Source organism: Tiliqua scincoides, chromosome 2, assembly GCF_035046505.1.
Source record: "Tiliqua scincoides isolate rTilSci1 chromosome 2, rTilSci1.hap2, whole genome shotgun sequence".
Lineage (NCBI taxonomy): Eukaryota > Metazoa > Chordata > Lepidosauria > Squamata > Scincidae > Tiliqua > Tiliqua scincoides.
Genome location: NC_089822.1, coordinates 8082463 through 8103242, shown reverse-complemented (window position 1 = coordinate 8103242; position 20780 = coordinate 8082463). Strand labels below are relative to the sequence as shown.

General features: G+C 44.9%; 1 protein-coding gene across 1 annotated transcript in view; it reads left to right on the top strand.

The window, feature by feature from the left end:
* The window catches only part of MYO5B (myosin VB), a 206656-nt gene that overhangs the window by 57449 nt on the left and 128427 nt on the right, over positions 1 to 20780 (top strand). Inside the window, exons 5-7 of the mRNA XM_066617957.1 lie at positions 6371 to 6514; positions 10172 to 10253; positions 20192 to 20299. Of these exons, the coding sequence (XP_066474054.1) occupies positions 6371 to 6514; positions 10172 to 10253; positions 20192 to 20299 (334 nt within the window). The remainder of the gene's footprint in view (positions 1 to 6370; positions 6515 to 10171; positions 10254 to 20191; positions 20300 to 20780) is intronic.

Here is a 20780-nt window from a genome sequence, read left to right as displayed (position 1 = left end):
GAAGGATACTAGTCAGCTTAGTTTCCTTATATTTCTTGTTTTTTATTTTAAAACCAGTTTGGTGCATTAACACATGTAACTAACGTTAGCCTAAATAAGTTGTAGTAGTCTAACAGCAGTAAAAGGTTTAAGAGAACACACCGAAAGTCATTTCCAAGTTCACAGGTCTGATTCCCAAAGAAAATAATTTCGCAGCAGTTTTTAGATGAACACACACACCGTGAGGTCACTAGCAAGTATGTTGCATTTCACAGGCTACATAGAAGGCCAAAAGTAAAGTCATGCGATAGTTATGAGTGAGATCAGCTTTTAAACTAAGGGGTTGCAGTACCACCTATGGCCTGCTCAAATCTGTATGATGTATGTATAAGATGGAACAATGGATGTTTTGAACGGACCAATGAATTGTCTCTATGTATATGTTTCAAGGAGGGAACCCCAGTTTGTTATAAAAGTGCGCTGCAGAAGGCACTCTGGGCTTCGCTTCTCTACTTCCACTTCTGACTTGTACACACACTCTCTCAAAGCTTCGCGTAACGTTGGTGTGATTTCTCTCACTTTGGATTTACAAAAAAGGCCTGGTTTTGATCACCTTTGCCTTCTGAGTTTGCTTTGGAACCTGGGATTACCGTGCAACATCTGAGTTCTCTTGTAACATCTAGGATCCCTTGTAACATCCTGGTTTTTGCACCTTGCAACATTTATCTTACTTTTTCCCTGTTTGCCTGATTGCCTTGTATTTTAATCTGCTGCTTTGCACCACTTTAAGTATTATTTTTATGTACATTTTATTATGTACTATTTTTAATCTTGTAAACCATCTTGAGCACCAAACTTTTAGCATGGAGAAATCTTCTAAATAATGAAATGTCTGCGTGACTTCCTCTTTGCCGACGATGCAGCTATTACTACCCACTCTGCCAAAGATCTCCAGCAGCTCATGGATCGTTTTAGCAAGGCCTGCCAAGATTTTGGACTGACGATCAGCCTGAAGAAAACACAGGTCATGGTTCAGGATGTGGACTCACCTCCCTGCATTACAACCTCTGTGCATGAACTGGAGGTTGTCCATGACTTTGTGTACCTTGGCTCAACCATCTCCGACACTCTTTCTCTCGATACCGAGCTAAACAAACGCATCGGTAAAGCAGCTACCACGTTTTCCAGACTCACAAAGAGAGTCTGGTCCAACAAGAAGCTGACGGAACATACCAAGATCCAGGTCTACAGAGCTTGCGTCCTGAGTACACTTCTGTATTGCAGCGAGTCATGGACTCTCTGCTCACAACAGGAGAGGAAACTGAACGCTTTCCACATGCGCTGCCTCCGACGCATTCTCGGCATCACCTGGCAGGACAAAGTTCCAAACAACACAGTCCTGGAACGAGCTGGAATCCCTAGCATGTATGCACTGCTGAAACAGAGACACCTGCGTTGGCTCGGTCATGTCGTGAGAATAGATGATGGCCGGATCCCAAAGGATCTTCTCTATGGTGAACTCGTGCAAGGAAAGCGCCCTACAGGTAGACCACAGCTGCGATACAAGGACATCTGCAAGAGGGATCTGAAGGCCTTAGGAATGGACCTCAACAAGTGGGAAACCCTGGCCTCTGAGCGGCCTGCTTGGAGGCAGGCTGTGCAGCATGGCCTTTCCCAGTTTGAAGAGACACTTTGCCAACAGTCTGAGGCAAAGAGGCAAAGAAGGAAGGCCCATAGCCAAGGAGACAGACCAGGGACAGACTGCACTTGCTCCTGGTGTGGAAGGGATTGTCACTCCCGGATTGACCTTTTCAGCCACACTAGACGCTGTGCCAGAACCACCTTTCAGAGCGCGATACCATAGTCTTTCGAGACTGAAGGTTGCCAATACAATCAAGCTTGTAGGAAAGAATGGACTAGTGTTTCAGACATCAGGTTCAGGATTACAATTTTAAATGGTCCTTTATGTTTAAAAAAAAAAATCCCCATTTCCTTGCAAGCAGGAAATGGTCTGACCTGGAATCTTTCTCATGAATGTGCTCATATTCCAGTTGGAGTGATGTTTTTAATATGGGTTAGATTATTAAAAAGTTGCTACCCTGACCTGTAGTCTGAAGTGCTTAAAGCTGTGTTTACCACTTCAGGACTCCCACCAGTTCCTTTTGTGGTGGATCTTGACCTTGTGTTCACAGCAGCTACGTGATAGACTCCTGTGATTACGGTCACTTTAAAAACCACTGTCCACATCACAAAAATTGTAATAGAATTGACATTTTATTACTAGTATATGTGACATTTCCTATACCTTTCTGCAAACGAGGATTATGGGAGGGTGACAGGCCACATCATGAGATGCTGGAACCTGTGCATGCTCTGGCAAAGTTTGAGAACACTGAGTTATGCCGGTTTATTTTATTATTTATTTATTCGTAGAATTTATATCCCACCTTTCCACTCCAGAAAGGAGCACTCAAGGCAGCTAACAAAATATGAAAACCATGAAAAATATAAATAAGTATAAAAATCAAACATTTAAAAAGAAACGAAACAATTGGTTCCCCCCCCCCCCAAAAAAAAAGAGGGAGAAGAAAAGGCCAGGCCCCCTTGTGTCAGCATTAAAAGGTTTGGGTAAATAAAAAGGTCTTAAGCCCCCACCGAAAGGACTCTAGAGAGGGAGCTGTCCTCAGCTCTAGGGGAATAATAATAATAATAATAATAATAATACAGGTATTTATATACCGCCTTTCTTGGTCTTTATTCAAGGCGGTTTACATAGGCAGGCTTATTTAAATCCCTGTAGGGATTTTTACAATTGAAAGAAGGCTCTATCTTTCAAGAGCCACAACAATTCAGATGTTTTGTTCTGATCTGGCCTCCATCCTCCCACGCTCTGAGCAGATGGAATAGCTCGGCTTCAGCTTGTCAGCTGCTTCAAGGTCGCACGGTGCCAGTGGCCTCGAACCGGCGACCTTGTGGATGTTATCTTCAGGCAAATGGAGGCTCTACCCTCTAGACCAGACCTCCTGCCCTTCCATTTGGGAAGGGAGTTCCACAAATGGGGAGCCACCACCGAGAAGGCCCTCTTTATTGCCGCCATCCCCTTTACCTCCACTGGTGATGGCACATTCAGAAGGGCCCCTCTGATGACCTGAGAGGATGGGTCAGATTGTATGGAAGGCTGTAAGGTTGGCTCACTTGAAGATGTTGTTTGCATCTGTTGCTCTGCGAGTGCCTCTTGATACGTGTTTGCTCTCTGCTTATGGCAAAAAGTGACTGGGTCCTTTGGTCAGGATGCTGGCCATTCCTGCTGTTCTCCTTCAAGAAGTAATGCTGACATTTTGGACTTGGTTCTCTTCACTGACTCCTTTGGTGAATTCCTCTTTCCTTGCACGCAGAGACAAGAAAAAGAATTAGCATCTCTTTCTCTTGGAGAGACAGCGGAAAGCTTTTGCCTAATTTGTGAACACAACAAACTCCTGTACTTGTGCAGTTGGAGTTCTCCTTCTGTCAGATGACATTAAGTCTCACATCTCTTCTGGCTCGGCGGCCCCAATTTCAGTGGCAGCGTTAGCTGGCAAGGACTTTGCCTCTAGAAGCAGGGTTCAGTGAAGTTTGCTGTGTGACCTTGGTCCTGTCACTCCCTCACAGCCCACTCCTACCTCACTGTAGGAGATATGTACAGTGGAAAGGTGAGGAGTGGTATTTTGTAGCCTTTGGGGAAGCATATTGCAAATGTTTGCAAACAACACAGTCCTGGAATTTGCTGGAATCCCTAGCATGTATGCACTGCTGAAACAGAGACACCTGCGTTGGCTCGGTCATGTCGTGAGAATGGATGATGGCCAGATCCCAAAGGATCTCCTCTATGGAGAAGTCGTGCAAGGAAAGCGCCCTACAGGTAGACCACAGCTGCGATACAAGGACAGCTGCAAGAGGGATCTGAAGGCCTTAGGAGTGGACCTCAACAGGTGGGAAACCCTGGCCTCTGAGCGGCCCGCTTGGAGGCAGGCTGTGCAGCATGGCCTTTCCCAGTTTGAAGAGACACTTGGCCAACAGTCTGAGGCAAAGAGGCAAAGAAGGAAAGCCCATAGCCAGGGAGACAGACCAGGGACAGACTGCACTTGCTCCCAGTGTGGAAGGGATTGTCACTCCCGAATCGGCCTTTTCAGCCACACTAGATGCTGTTCCAGAACCACCTTTCAGAGCGCGGTACAATAGTCTTTCAAGAATGAAGGTTGCCAACAACTATTGCAAATGTTTGATAACGATAAACGGCACTGTTTTCACAAGTGTAGCACTTTTAAGGGTTTGTGTTTTTTAATACATACTTGAAAAACAGGTACATGACAAAAGTAAATCCATTTCCCCTTCTTTTTAAAATTACTGCATCCACTCCTTTTGTGGTGTGATATCTAATTAGTGTAAAACACTCATGCAAAGCAGATATCTGAGTAGACCTCAAGAAGCACATATATTTAAGGTTTGCACCAAACTAGAAACCTCTTCCACTTAAGCAGTAAAAGGTCATTTAGCAAAAGAGGTACCTAGGGCCTGTGAGGCCCATCCCATCGGTCTGGCCAACACGATGCCCGGGAAACCACTGCCTCCCAATGCCTGCAATGGCAGGAAACGCAGGAGCTGCATGGTGAGGTCCTGGACAGGATAGGGGTAGCCAAGCAGAGGCTCACACAACCGTATGGGTAGGTGGGGCGGCCCAACAGAGCCCAGAAAGGTCTGAGCACTAGCCGGTCATGGATTGGCTGCAATTTGAGTCTGACTGGTTAATTGGCTGGTCAGTTAACACGGGTATAGGAGTGGGCAGAGAAAGCCACATCCTTGCACAATCCCATAGACTCCCACCTGCCCAAGGGGGAGGAGTCATTACAGACCCAGTCCTATCCAACTTTCCAGGGCTGATGTAGCTGTGCCAATGGGGCATTAACTGAGGTGGAGGGGGGAGTCATGGAGGCCTCTTCAGTGTAAGGGAACATTTGTTCCCTTACCTCAGGGCTGCTTTGGTACTGGCAAATTGGATAGGATTGGACCCCTAATGTTCCTCATCCTTTAGAACCGCTTTTCTGAAACTGTGCTGGGTCATGAGCTCATTTCAGGTGGGTCACGTAGCACCTAGCTCAGCCACCATTGAAAATACAGAGCTGAAAATACAGGGTATGGAGCTGCTGGGCAGGGTGGGCTAAGGTTTGAAGCCTAAATTGATGATGTCACTTCTGGTCATGGCATCGCTTCTGGGTTAATGGCATCACTTATGGTGGGTCCCGTCAAATTGTCATTCTGAAAAGTGGGTCCTGGTGCTAAAAATTTTTTGAGAACCACTGCTTTAGAAAGCTTAATGTATTTGTTTATCAGTTGTTGTTATCTCTTCCAGGTACTGACATATCAAGATCCCTGTGTTAGGGCGCAATCCTAACCCTTATGTCAGTGTTTTCTGGCACTGGCCGATCCCAATGGGACGTGTGCTGCATCCTGCAGTTGGGTGTCACTCACGGAGGCCAAAAGGGAATGTTTGTTCCCTTACCTCAGAGCTGCATTGCCCTTATGTCAGTGCTGGAAAGCACTGACATAAGGGGTTAGGATTGCGCCCTTGGTGAACTTAGACCTTTTACGTATTTTTTTTCAGCCTCAAGCTGCTGATTAAAGCAACAATAAGATCTTTTGCATGAAAGCACTTTCACAGGTTCTAGTCCAAGGGGTGTGTGTGTGCATTGATATACTCATATATGTGACAGTTTTAATCTATGTAATAATTTACAGTTGTGCTTGTGCTGAAAGATAGCTTTCTTAGGCCACTGGTGTTCTGTATTCATACACGGGGGAACAAAGGTTGACAGACTGCATGTTAACATTGGTTATTAAGCAGCACACAGAATAATCATATGGGATACTTTGCAGTCTCTGCCTGTCTTTTTCTAAGAAACTGGTCTACTCAAATCCCTGTCTGTCTGTCTGTCTGTCTGTCTGTCTGTCTGTCTGTCTGTCTGTCTGTCTGTCTGTCTGTCTGTCTCCCTGTCTGTCTCTCTCTTCTTTTAATGTAACTGCTTTTATTTTTTATAGGCCACAGCAAGTTTATTAAGTACTTCAGAAATAAAACAGTCTTGCAAAAAAGGGCCCCTGTTTCTAATAATAATAACAACAATAATAATAACTGGGTTTTTATATACCACCTTTCTGGTCATCGGATTACTCCTCTGACTTTATTCAAGCTGGTTTACACAGGCAGGTGTTTCTAAATCCCTCAAGGGGTTTTTTACAATCATAGAGGTTCTCTCTTTCAAGAACCAACAACATTTCAGAATGGATCTTCCTGGTTTGGTCTCATTTCTGGCCTCCAGTTCTCCCACGCAGGCTAATACCTTCTTCTCTTTTCGTGCAGGCCATCGGGAACGCGAAAACAACCAGGAATGACAATAGCAGTCGCTTTGGGAAATACATTCAGATTGGCTTTGATAAAAGATACCATATCATCGGTGCTAACATGAGGACGTATCTGCTGGAGAAATCGAGGGTTGTATTCCAGGTTTGTTGAGCTGTTTTCTTGGTTTTTCTTTTTCTTTTTCCTTTTCCTCCTTTAAGGGCTGGATTTAAAACTGTGGTTCACATCCTGGTAACATGTAGTAGTCTTGCTAGCTTATTGTGCCCCTGCTCGCAGCAGCTTAATAAGAGATTGGGAGGGGGGCAGGAATGCAGAATGATAAGTAAAATCTTGCGTGGCACTTTTGCACACAACTCCTGTTTGTGGTAGCATGTAAAACAGAACTAAGCTTTGTGTATTTTAAAACTCTGTATGGTCCTTTCTGTTGTGGGGTGGTGTGTGCTGCAGCTGGATGTTAAGAGGGGACAGACTTCCCATTGCTTAAAAACAGCACCTTAGATAACTTGTGTTAAAAATACAAATCATAACGTTTAATCATAAAAATGGTCTATCAAATCTAAGGAGTTTAGCTAGGATTATTTGAAGCAATACAAGAAGGAGCAATTTAGCCATTATTGAGTCAAGCTCCTTATTTATTTAGCTACGATTGAGACATAAAAACATAAGAAGAGCCCCGCTGCATCAGGCCAAAGGCCCATCCAGTTCAGCTTCCTGTATCTCACAGTGGCCCACCAGATGCCCCAGGGAGCACACAAGACAACAGACACAATCTATGTCCTGGTGCCCTCCCCTGCATCTGGCAATCAGAGGCAGCCTGCCTCTAAAACCAAGAGCTTGCACATACTTACTATGACTTGTAACCCGTAATGAACTTCTCCTCCAGAAATTTGTCCAATCCCCTCTTAAAGGCATCTAGGCAAGATGCCATCACTACATCCTGTGGTAAGGAGTTCGACAAACTAATTACACGCTGGGTAAAAAAATATTTTCTTCTGTCTGTCCTAATTCTCCCAACGTACAACTTTTGTGGCTGTCCTCTGGTTCTGGTGTCATGTGAGAGGGAAAAGAGCGTTTCTCTTTTGAACCAGCTCCATAGCTTCTTTGCTTCATTTCGGTCTCTCTGTCCAACCTTTCAAACATGCAATGGCTAGCTGTAGTGCCAGGACAAGAGTGATCAGGAATGCTGCTTTTGCTTCAGGTTTACGGAGGTAACATACATTTTTGTGTATCTGTAGATTTGCAGATGCTATTAATTCCTTGCTATCCCATTGTTTCCAAGGTGTCAGAATTTTGCTGTACTAAAGCAATGCTGGCTAATGCCCTTTCTCTGATATATCAAAAGTTTTGCTCTTGATGTTTCTCAGCTCAAATTTAAAGCTTCAAGGGTTTTGGTCCAAAGCCACTTGGGATGCTGGGTGCTTATAAGAAGCCTTTGATGTTTGACTTTGAGGCTGGGAGTAGGAAAAATAACTTTGCCTTAAAGTTACCTTGCTCTCCTCAAACACCCGACTACAACTAGTTTTTCACGTAATTATGGCGTTTAAGATTATTGGCACGCTGTATCAAAGTAGAGTCATAACTGAAAAGGAATTTAAAAAAAAATTTGAGAGCAAGACAAAATCCATTTCAAAAGACAGGCATGTGTCTTTTTAAGATATATGATACATAACAACTGAATAATTCAGGTATATTTGTCCCATATAAAACATAGTGGCCTAACATATAAAATATACTGGATAGCCTCTCTTGGGTCTACTTGCCACAATCAGCTACAGATAGACTGCCACCCTCGCGGTGATTGAACTGAACACATCATTCAGCTGTTACGGCTTGTCACTGCCATCAGTAATTTTGAAACCTTTTTCAACTCTGAGGGTGAGCAATCATTTAATATATATTGGCAACCTTCAGTCTCGAAAGACTATGGTATCGCGCTCTGAAAGGTGGTTCTGGCACAGCGTCTAGTGTGGCTGAAAAGGCCAATCCGGGAGTGACAATCCCTTCCACACCAGGAGCAAGTGCAGTCTGTCCCTGATCTGTCTCCCTGGCTATGGACCTTCCTTCTTTGCCTCTTAGCCTCAGACTGTTGGCCAAGTGTCTCTTCAAACTGGGAAAGGCCATGCTGCACAGCCTGCCTCCAAGCAGGCCGCTCAGAGGCCAGGGTTTCCCACTTGTTGAGGTCCATTCCTAAGGCCTTCAGATCCCTCTTGCAGATGTCCTTGTATTGCAGCTGTGATCTACCTGTAGGGCGCTTTCCTTGCACGAGTTCTCCATAGAGGAGATCCTTTGGGATCCGGCCATCATTTAATAATAGCTTAATTTTTTCCATATCTGGAAGACCCACCTTATTAACCAGGATGGGCATTAGATAGGTGGAGCGGGCGCTATTATGCCGAGGATAGTAGAAAAATATATGTGGAAGAGATTCAGCTGACCCCATGTTACAAGGGCAGAGACTATCTTGATGGGGAGTCTTATGATACCTCCCAACTGTCACCCTTGAAGGAATAACATTGAATCTTGCCAGGGTTATTGCACGACGTTCTGTGGTGTCTGTCAGTGAAGAGAGAGAGATTGCTATTTTCCCTAACTGATATGGGATGGAATAATATAAGGTCAAGCAAACCTTTGTTGCCAGTTCATTAAGATTTTGAATTTCGATAGACCTCAGCATATGAACACATGTTCAGATGGTCTAGTGAGATCCCTATTGTCTCAATTTTCTTTCTTATATAGTTTGACCATGAAGAGAAATTGAGCTCGACGAGCATCAAATATAGCAGACTGCCTGGAGGTGATTTGTAATGAATGTGCAACTAGTATCGGACGGACAAAAGCCAGGCTCTGGTTAACAAGAGCTTTTGCCCTGTTTCCAAGCATGTCGCAGCATAGGGGACACACCTAGGTAACTCCAGGATTGCCCTAAGAAATTTTGCCTGGACTCCCTCTAGCTCATGGTTTGCTGCCCTAATGTGTTATGTTACATTAACCATATTAGTCCACACACAGACATTACGAGATGAAGATCTGTTCTTAGTACCACTGAAGGACTTGAGTAGGTTCATGAATAGGTGTTCTAAAAAAAAGATAGAACAAGTTACTTACAATATCTATGCTATTTTTCCCTCTGATGTCTGAACTTGCATCATCTTACGAGTCATATCTAAAATATTTTGGTACTTATGAAATGCATGTTTACTGCATTTGCACATGACTTTCCCTTGTGGAAGTCAACATATGATATATGTGGGGTTTCTAGGAGGTCTGCCATCCAGACATCTACTAGACCCAGAACTGCTTAGGTTTATGCAAGGTTGCTACTTTAGGTATCTTTGAATCAAGACTCCGAGAGAAGTGCCTTTAGTGATGAGCTGAAACCAATGGTAAATTACACCCCTGTTAAATATGTTAATTGGATTGAATTTAGGGCTTGAACACAGAGGCCTTGTTTAAAATCCCAACTTAGCTGTAAATTTTCGTGTATGGCATAGAAAAGTTCTGCTGGGTCTGCCTCAGTTCTTCTTCCGTAAAATGGGATTAACAAACCTTGTAAGTTTTCAATGAACTGGACAATTACATTCCTTATTAATGATAATCACAGGTGTGTGTTGTGATTTCTCCCTGCTTGTACGAAACAATTACATGTGATTTAAAATTAACTGCAGCTAACATAAAACTGATTTTCAGTTTGCATCTGTGAAAAGGATGGCATATGAAATCTGAAGCTTGGATGGGGAAAAGGAATCCCCCTAATTTCATGCCAGTTCTTATTTCTAAAGCCAAATCTGTTTTATTCCTTAGGCCGATGATGAGCGGAACTATCACATCTTTTATCAGCTCTGCGCTGCATCTGGTCTTCCAGAATTTAAAGATCTCTCACTAAGTGAGTATCCTGTCCTTATGAATTAAGTCTTTATCACATCACTGCCTGTGCTTTCTACTATTAGAGTTGCAAGAGACTGGAATTAAATTTCATCTAAATGGTTCCTGGGCTCCATCTTTTCTCACTTTCTAGAATGGCCAAGAGACGGACATAGGGTATGCAAGATGTGCACAAATTTGCTTTCATTTTCACCCAGTAAGTGGACAGGACAAAGAAACAGGGTCTTGTGAAAGCTTTCTCCTACATTTAGGCACTTGGCTATGATAGGTACAGTCAAATCAAAACTGAACACTGTTGCTTGATTGCTTATTCCAGCCTAGTGAGTCGGTGTGTATAAACAGATGTCTGCCGAGTGTAAAAGTCTCCATACATGTGGCTTTTGTTTCCTTCTTTGGTTTGCAGCATAGCAAGGCTATTTGTCAAGCATCCCTTCCATTCCCTCCAGCATTTCATGGGTGTAAATAGAGACATGCTTCTGATGCCCTTCTTGAACCAAGGATTGCTGCCCACACCTCCCTTGCCATAGTGTATTGTTGAAGGCTCTTCTGCATCCATTTTCTGTAGTAGTTCATCCAACTCCATCCTAAAAGCCAAAGTGGCCTGTGTGTTCTTTGGGCTACAGATATGGTAGAAAAGCACAGTTGTCACAGTTACAGCTTGTTATCAGCAATTCAGAATGAGCCTCCGCAGCATGTGAAGTGGCAGGCTATGTGACACCACAGTGTTTAAAGACTCCAGCATCAGGAAGCAACAGAGTTCTGAAGTGTGGCAACCCAAGTTAGGAAGCAATCCTAACCCCTTATGTCAGTGCTTTGAGGTAAGGGAACAAACATTCCCTTACTTTGAGGAGGCCTCCATGAGTGACACCCAATTGCAGGATGCAGCACACAGCCCATTGGCACTGCTATGTCAGTGCTGGAAAGCACTGACATAAGGGATTAGGATTGTGCCCTTAAGCAACTACGGCTGCAATTCCTAACCACACTTTTCTGAGAGTAAGCCCCATTGAACAAAATAGGACTTACTTCTGATTAGACCTGGTTAGGATTGTGCCCTAACAAAATTAACTTCTTGTGACTCTGGTGAGCAACTAGTTAGTTGGCAACCTTCAGTCTCGAAAGACTATGGTATCGCGCTCTGAAAGGTGGTTCTGGAACAGCGTCTAGTGTGGCTGAAAAGGCCGATTCGGGAGTGACAATCCCTTCCACACTGGGAACAAGTGCAGTCTGTCCCTGGCCTGTCTCCCTGGCTATGGGCCTTCCTTCTTTGCCTCTTAGCCTCAGACTGTTGGCCAAGTGTCTCTTCAAACTGGGAAAGGCCGTGTTGCACATCCTGCCTCCAAGCGGGCCGCTCAGAGGCCAGGGTTTCCCACTTGTTGAGGTCCACTCCTAAGGCCTTCAGATCCCTCTTGCAGATGTCCTTGTATCGCAGCTGTGGTCTACCTGTAGGGCGCTTTCCTTGCACGAGTTCTCCATAGAGGAGATCCTTTGGGATCCGGCCATCATCCATTCTCACAACATGACCGAGCCAATGCAGGCGTCTCTGTTTCAGTAGTGCATACATGCTAGGGATTCCAGCACGTTCCAGGACTGTGTTGTTTGGAACTTTGTCCTGCCAGGTGATGCCGAGAGCAATTCGCGGTGAGCAACTACAGCTCATAAGAACATAAGAACAGCCCCACTGGATCAGGCCATAGGCCCATCTAGTCCAGCTTCCTGTATCTCACAGCGGCGCACCAAATGCCCCAGGGGGCACACCAGATAACAAAAGACTTCAACTTGGTGCCCTCCCTTGCATCTGGCGTTCTGAAATAGCCCATTTCTAAAATCAGGAGGTTGCACATACACATCATGGCTTGTAACCCGTAATGGATTTTTCCTCCAGAAACTTGTCCAATCCCCTTTTAAAGGCGTCTAGGCTAGACGCCAGCACCACATCCTGCGGCAAGGAGTTCCACAGACCGACCACACGCTGAGTAAAGAAATATTTTCTTTTGTCTGTCCTAACCCGCTCAACACTCAATTTTAGTGGATGTCCCCTGGTTCTGGTGTTATGTGAGAGTGTAAAGAGCATCTCCCTATCCACTCTGACCATCCCCTGCATAATTTTGTATGTCTCAATCATGTCCCCCCTCAGGCGTCTCTTTTCTAGGCTGAAGAGGCCCAAATGCCGTAGCCTTTCCTCATAAGGAAGGTGCCCCAGCCCCGTAATCATCTTAGTCGCTCCCTTTTGCACCTTTTCCATTTCCACTATGTCTTTTTTGAGATACGGCGACCAGAACTGGACACAATACTCCAGGTGTGGCCTTACCATCGATTTGTACAACGGCATTATAATATTAGCCGTTTTGTTCTCAATACCCTTCCTAATGATCTCAAGCATAGAATTGGCCTTCTTCACTGCCGCCGCACATTGGGTCGACACTTTCATCGACCTGTCCACCACCACCCCAAGATCTCTCTCCTGATCTGTCACAGACAGCTCAGAACCCATCAGCCTATATCTAAAGTTTTGATTTTTTGCCCCAATGTGCATGACTTTACACTTACTGACATTGAAGCGCATCTGCCATTTTGCTGCCCATTCTGCCAGTCTGGAGAGATCCTTCTGGAGCTCCTCACAATCACTTCTGGTCTTCACCACTCGGAAAAGTTTGGTGTCGTCTGCAAACTTAGCCACCTCACTGCTCAACCCTGTCTCCAGGCCATTTATGAAGAGGTTGAAAAGCACCGGTCCCAGGACAGATCCTTGGGGCACACCGCTTTTCACCTCTCTCCATTGTGAAAATTGCCCATTGACACCCACTCTCTGCTTCCTGGCCTCCAACCAGTTCTCAATCCATGAGAGGACCTGTCCTCTAATTCCCTGACTGTGGAGTTTTTTTCAGTAGCCTTTGGTGAGGGACCGTGTCGAATGCCTTCTGAAAGTCCAGATATATAATGTCCACGGGTTCTCCCACATCCACATGCCTGTTGACCTTTTCAAAGAACTCTATAAAGTTTGTGAGGCAAGACTTACCCTTACAGAAGCCATGCTGATTCTCCCTCAGCAAGGCCTGTTCATCTATGTGTTTTGAGATCCTATCTTTGATGAGGCATTCCACCATCTTACCCGGTATGGATGTTAGGCTGACCGGCCTATAGTTTCCCGCGTCCCCCCTCTTTCCCTTTTTAAAAATAGGCGTGACATTTGCTATCCTCCAATCATCTGGCACCGTGGCCGTTTTGAGGGACAAGTTGCATACCTTAGTCAAGAGATCTGCAACTTCATTCTTCAATTCCTTAATAACTCTTAGGTGGATGCCATCAGGGCCCGGTGACTTATTGATCTTTAATTTATCAATGAGGTCTGAAACATCTTCTCTTTTAACCTCTATCTGACTTAACTCCTCGGTCAGGAGGGGCCGTTCGGGCAGCGGTATCTGCCCGAGGTCTTCTGCCGTGAAGACAGATGCAAAGAACTCATTTAATTTCTCTGCCATCTCTAAGTCTCCTTTTATCTCCCCTTTCCCTCCCTCACCATCCAGAGGGCCAACCGCTTCTCTGGCGGGTTTCCTGCTTCTAACATATTTGAAGAAGCTTTTATTATTCCCCTTAATGTTGCTGGCCATGCGTTCCTCATAGTCTCTCTTGGCCTCCCATATCACCTTCTTACATTTCTTTTGCCAAAGTTTATGTTGCTTTTTATTCACCTCATTAGGGCAAGACTTCCATACGGAAGGAAGCTTCCTTGCCCTTCACAGCCTCTCTAACTTGGCTGGTTAGTCATGCGGGCACCCTCCTGGATTTAGTGGAACCCTTCTTTCTTTGCAGTATACACCTCTTCTGGGCCTCTATTACTGTTGTTTTAAGCAGCCTCCATGCACTCTGGAGAGATTGGACTCTTTTTACCCTCCCTTTCAACCTCCTTCTAACCAGCCTCCTCATTTGAGGGAAGTCTGCCCGTCGGAAGTCAATGCTTTTTGTTAGAGATTTGCCTGGTATTCTTCCCCCAACGTGCATGTCAAAACGGATCGCAGCATGATCACTGTTCTCCAATGGCTCAGTAACATTTACATCTCTAACCTGGTCCTGTGTACCGCACAATATTAAATCCAGAGTCACCTGCCCTCTGGTGGGCTCCGTGACTAGCTGCTCTAAGCCACAGTCAATTAGCACGTCAAGAAATCCAGTCTCCTTATTGTGACCAGAACACAAATTGACCCAGTCAATATGAGGATAATTGAAGTCCCCCATGATTACAACCCTGTCCCTCCTTGTCACCTCCCTGATCTGTTTCCTCATTTCAAGGTCCCCATCCGATTTCTGGTCTGGAGGATGATAGCACGCTCCCAGTATTACATTGCTGCACAAGCCTGATAATTTAACCCACAGAGATTCTACAGTGGAGTCGGACCCACCTTCAATCTCTACTTTACTGGATTCTATCCCTTCCTTAACATAAACGGCCAGTCCACCTCCAACACGCCCCTGCCTGTCCCTCCTGTAGAGTTTATAGCCCGGGATTGCGGTATCCCACTGATTCTCCGCATTCCACCAGGTTTCCGTTATGCCCACTGTGTCAATGTTTTCCCTTGTCACCAGACATTCCAGTTCTCCCACCTTTGCTCGTAGACTTCGGGCATTTGCATAAAAGCATTTATACACGGAATGCCCCAGGATGGGCTGCTTATTCGCTCCTTTGTCCCCGCATCCTCTCATTGTGCCAAACCGTCTATCACATCCCGAGCTCAATGGCAGAGCAGCTGTGGAGAAGGCCTGTGATCCTTGACATCTCCATGAAGGACTAGGAGAGGTTACTGAAACCTTGAAGGGTCCAGTCAGTCGATGTGGACAGGACTGGGCTAGATGGGCCAGCAAACTGACACAGTATGAAGTAGCTTCATGAAGTAGTCTTCATACAGACTAGCAGAAACAAAATATTAAGGCATTGCCAAGGGTTGTGTCATGGATGTCCCCAGGAAATTGTGTATTTTTTTCAGCCCTGCCAGCCTTGGAATGCTAACCTGTCTGAAACTGGAAGGTTCCCTCCTCTCTATGGCCTCAGAAATTGGCACGAGCTGCCAGCAGGCCAGGGAAGAAGTCCAGTAGGGAGCACTTTGACTGTGCGTTGCCTGCCCTGAAAATGCTGTTTGGACTTGCCTTTGCCATCTACGCTCTTTCCCTTGGCTGTGTTAGGTACAGCCATAAGAGGAACCTAGAAAACTGCCTTCACCTTAGTCTGTCCATGTAGCCCAGCATCTTATCTACACTGACTGGCAGCATCTTGCTCAGGGTTTCAGATCAAGGATTTGTCCTAGCCCTATGCACTGCTGAAACAGAGACGCCTGCGTTGGCTCGGTCATGTCGTGAGAATGGATGATGGGCGGATCCCAAAGGATCTCCTCTATGGAGAGCTCGTGCAAGGAAAGCGCCCTACAGGTAGACCACAGCTGCGATACAAGGACGTCTGCAAGAGGGATCTGAAGGCCTTAGGGATGGACCTCAACAAGTGGGAAACCCTGGCCTCTGAGCGGCCCGCTTGGAGGCAGGCTGTGCAGCATGGCCTTTCCCAGTTTGAAGAGACACTTGGCCAACAGTCTGAGGCAAAGAGGCAAAGAAGGAAGGCCCATAGCCAGGGAGACAGACCAGGGACAGACTGCACTTGCTCCTGGTGTGGAAGGGATTGTCACTCCCGAATTGGCCTTTTCAGCCACACTAGACGCTGTTCCAGAACCACCTTTCAGAGCGCGATACCATAGTCTTTCGAGACTGAAGGTTGCCAATACAAATAATACAACGTGAAGATGCCAGGGCTCAAACATGAGACCTTCTGTGTGCAAAGCACTTGGTTTACGACCAAGTAGAGTCTTCCCCCAATAACTTGCCCAAGGCAATCCAGTGAGCTTCAGAGCTGAGTGGAGATTTTGAACCCAGCTTTCCTGCATCCATTCCCTGCACTTGAGCCAGGATGCCACATTGGCATCCTAGTGATGATCTTTCTTGTGCATGTATGAGGAGGCAAGATTGAACTCAACAGGAAAGGCCCCTTTGGAAATCAGAATCTGAAACAGTACAAATCCTGTTCAGAATGTCAGTCAGTTGCATGGGGGGAGCAGGCAAGGGGGAGAAATTCTGCCACTAGCATAACAAGAAAAACCTCTTTTACTGCATTAAGGCCGGAGCTTTCAACTCAGTGTCTGGGGGAAAAACACTTTGTGGAAAAGCCAGCAGTCACAGAAGTGGAGAGCATGGGGAGGTTATCTCCCCCCCCCCCCAAAGGCCCTTAATTGGATAGATATGTTTATATTTTCTCTGTTGGCTTTAAAGCTTTTAAAACTATTCATGGCCTTTGGCTGGGCTTGTTTCTTGGTGGGGGAGCTTAGTCTTCGTTCCAGTATGACTTGTTCTGTGCGCTAGGGGCAGAGCAGGCAGGCTCACCAAACATGCAAAGGCTTTGTTTTCAGTGGAATTTTTGGAAAAGTAGAGAGTGATTGAAATGAAAACAAACCTAGACTTTGTTCTTATATTCACACGCGTGTGCTTGTGTGTGCTGTGCTCAAACTTTTGAAAGTTTGTCTGAATTTTGGACAGCCGTGGGGCTGAAAGAGAATAGAACCGTCTTTCCCCTCCTCTCATTTTTAGACTGAGGGTGCAGTTTTCAGAGATGGGGGATTTCCTGGAATGTCCCTCGAGGTTTTCCTTGGGTAGGATAAAAATACACATTCAAGGGAAATGTTCATTATTTAGTCCAGTGTTTCTCAAACTGTGGGTCAGGACCCACAACGTGGATCGCACAACAATTTCAGGTGGATCCCCATTCATTTCATTGTGTATTTTATTTTTAATATATTAGGCTTGATGCTACCATGGTTATGTGACTGCATTTTGGGAAATGTTACAGATCTGTACTTTTCACAGGCTACTGTGTATAAGCTTTTCAGAATGATAGTCAGTGGGGCTTACTCCTAGGTAAGTGTGGATAGGATGGCAGCCTCTGGGATGTTTAAGGAATTTTTTTTTTTAACAGATCAGCATCTGCTTGGGAAGGTTAGGAGGGTCCTTGTGCTGAAAAGGTTGAGAACTACTGCCTTAGTGCATTTATATATGCATAGATACCCCACACCATAGGAAGGCTCAGGGAATCATCCAAAAAAATATGTTTGGCAACCTTCAGTCTCGAAAGACTGTGGTATAAGCCCACAGCACCTGGTATTCCCAGGCAGTCTCCCATCAAAATTTGACCCAGGCCTGACCTTGCTTAGCTTCCAAGATCAGACAAGATCAAACATGTGCAAAGTAACAGTTGCTGCATCCAAAGACACTGGACAGTGTTCCTTAACTGAAACTAGGCTGGTGAGCAGTCCGGCTGGGAAGTCTGCAGAGAGGTGAATATACATATGACAGATACATAAACATGAGTGATTATTAATACACCATGTACAAGTGGAAGTCCTTGGGAAAGAAAAGTGGAATGTCTTTGGGAAATAGCAGACCGCGCATGAATGCCTGCTATTTATGACTGCTGTTTTATTTGTTGCATTTGTATTCCTTCTCTGGACTCACTGTGTAGGTTCAGAACTACCCTGAAAGGCAGGCAGGGCAGTAACTTTTGCAAGGGCGCTGAGAGAGCTTCATAGCTGGGAGGGGAGTTGAACAAGGCTGTTGGGTCACACAGAGGACTCCAACTTGCACTGCAAATATTTTGTGCCACGGATTTGTTTGTGATGAAGTTAAAATGAAACGGACACAGCGGTTTTCTGGTTTCCTACTAGGGCTTGCCTCCCAGAAAGTAGCCTAGGAGAGACAATGAAGAAGTCCTATGGCATTAGCGTTGGGCAAGGGCTGTTTCTGCACTTTCCAGGAGAGGAGATCAGGACAGGGCCTCAGAGGAGATTTATCAGTGGGCACAACGTTTCTTTTGGGCCCCTTCTGAAAGGGGGCGGAACAGAGGAGAGAGAAGGTGGCCAGAATAGTCTTTGGGTCCCAGATCTACTGGGCTTCATAATGCAGAGCCCAGGTCTACTGACCTGCACAGTGTTGGCAGCTAGATACAGTAATACAGAAAATCAAACACACTCCTCTCTCTAAATTACTTTAAATGTAGAAAATCATTGCAGAAAATTAGTATCATTTAGTATTTAGTATCTAGTATTTATGCTCTCACTGGAATGGAAAGTGTCCTGGGTGTTCCAAACTTCTGCAGCAGCTGTAGTCCAGAAGTTGTGTCCCTAAGCTTCAGTATGCTCCTTCCTGGTAAGCAGATCCACATGCCAAAGAGCTAATGTAACAGGCCAGTTTCCTCCCAGATTTGACAATGTGTCAAGGAGTGTTATGTATGCTTTCCTTGACCCAGTGTGCATGGTTTGCAGTGGTAGTTCACCAATGGACACCTCTAGTAGTGCCCCCAGCATCCTGCATGGACAGCATGTAAGGGTGAGATAGGAAAACATAAGGTCCCAGTAAATTAATGGGCCTCCTTTGCCTCCTTTGCCCCCTGGCCCCGGTACAAATCACCCCGCAATCCCTTCTTAGCAGCATTGCAGCATTGTGTTATCCAGAAGACAGCATATAATGTAACTAGGAAACTGCTGTGAACTTTGCCTCCCCACTTCATATCACTCCTTGCCATACAAGCCCTAAGTAACTTTAAGCAAGCCTCTCTTTCTGAGCCTCCCACCTGCAATGTGAGGACAGTACAGACCACCCACCTTATAAGGTTGTTGTAAAGATGATCAGTTGGACAAAGCACTGGAGATATGTGAATCATCTCCCCACTTTTTTTGTTTTGTTTAGCAAAAAGTAGCTGTCAATGGCTGCCAGTTTCAGTGGAACGGGGAAGGTGCTTAACCCTTCAGATCCTCCTCCCCAGTCTTCCTTGCTCCCTGTAGCAGAGATATATGGGGTGCCTCAAATCTTTTTGCCTGCAGGTGGACGTTCTGGAAATCTGATTATGTCCATCTGATTATCTCCTTGAGTTGCAAAGCACTCCCTGGGTTTAACAGATGTGGAGTTCAATATACTGCATGTATACAAAGCCCTGTCTCCTGACTGTACTCAGAACAATTCACTTCTGCTTTGACCTACAGTTTTTTTTCCAGTTCCTGAGAGTTCTGTTAATTCTCCTGTAACACACTTTGCAAATGTTGTTAAATTCTTGTTCAATCTGCAAATAAAGTTATGCCATTTGATGAAGGAAAGATAAAACTGGAAGTAGAAAAGGATTTTGCCCACTGTCCTTAGGAAGAGTTCATTGGATGCACAGTTTAATCAAGCAGAACCATGGAACTAAGTATGAATATGGAAGCTATAAGTGCCTGTTATAATCAGGAAGAAAATATACATTTTAAGCAGTGTAACTGATATTCTGTCCCATAAGTCTAGAGAAAAAAACAAGCCTGGTGGGATGTTAATGATCAATTTTAAAAAGAAAATGTTTCTTCTTTTCAGAGCAGAATGTGTTTAAACTTTAATTTTTCTGTCTAACTTATTTTGAAGTGCTGAGGTAGGCAGCAACTTCTCAATAAGTCCATTGACCCTGCATCTGAAAGAACAAATTGCTGCATCTCATCTTGAGCAAAATGTCTTGAAGGAAAGTGTGCCAAGAAGCCGTTTTGAAACCCATCAGGCAGCTCAAAGTTATGGTGCCTCAAGAGGAGGCATGATGCCACACTGCTTGAAAAATTCAAGACCTCTTGTTTTGAAATCTGGAAACACTGATGGGACTTTAACTGTCTGTACGGTGAAATAACCCAGAAGTAGAGCTTTTGGGAGATGTGGTATCCAGGCTGAAACCAGCTCTTCATCATATATTCTGGGCAGTATAATGTGAAAAGCACTATGTATGGCATTGACAGACATGTAAACACATTGAAAGTCTGTTAAATGAAGTTAGAGGCAACAGAGGCTTCTGTTTTTATTAATGTATACATTCTGCATTCTCCAATTTCTTCCTCTTAGCATGCGCAGAAGACTTTCTCTACACTTCCCTGGGAGGAGATACATCTATTGCAGGAGTGGATGATGCAGATGACTTTGAGAAAACCAGGCAGGCTTTCACCTTACTTGGTAGGACGATGTTTTAAAGATGATTTGTTCAGCTTCCGGGTAGCACACTTTGGATGATACAACTGTCCTTTGCAAAGGCTTTGAATAACCCTGCAGGAGCTTTTGTGTGATTGTATGACCCTTGGAGACATAATAGCGTGTGTGCATGTGTTTATCTAGTTGGTTTTCCCTGCTTTTCTAGTGAGATACTTTGAGATCGTGGGCTATGTGACTTTTTGTGCTTTCATCAATATTACCATTAAGGGATGTAGTGTTTAGTGAATTGGTTAAATCCTTTAAAAGATTAAAAAGAAACTTCTGATTAATTGGGCAGCAGAATAAAAAGATAACAGCTTTCAATTTTTTTAATACTGGTACTTACAAAACTACAGATGGCAGGTGTCGCCTTAGAAGAAGCATTCCCTTTTCTTTAACACAGACAGGAATACCTCTTCTAAGATGGTGCCTCTGGCAACATGTGTGGCATTATCTAAAAGCAGAG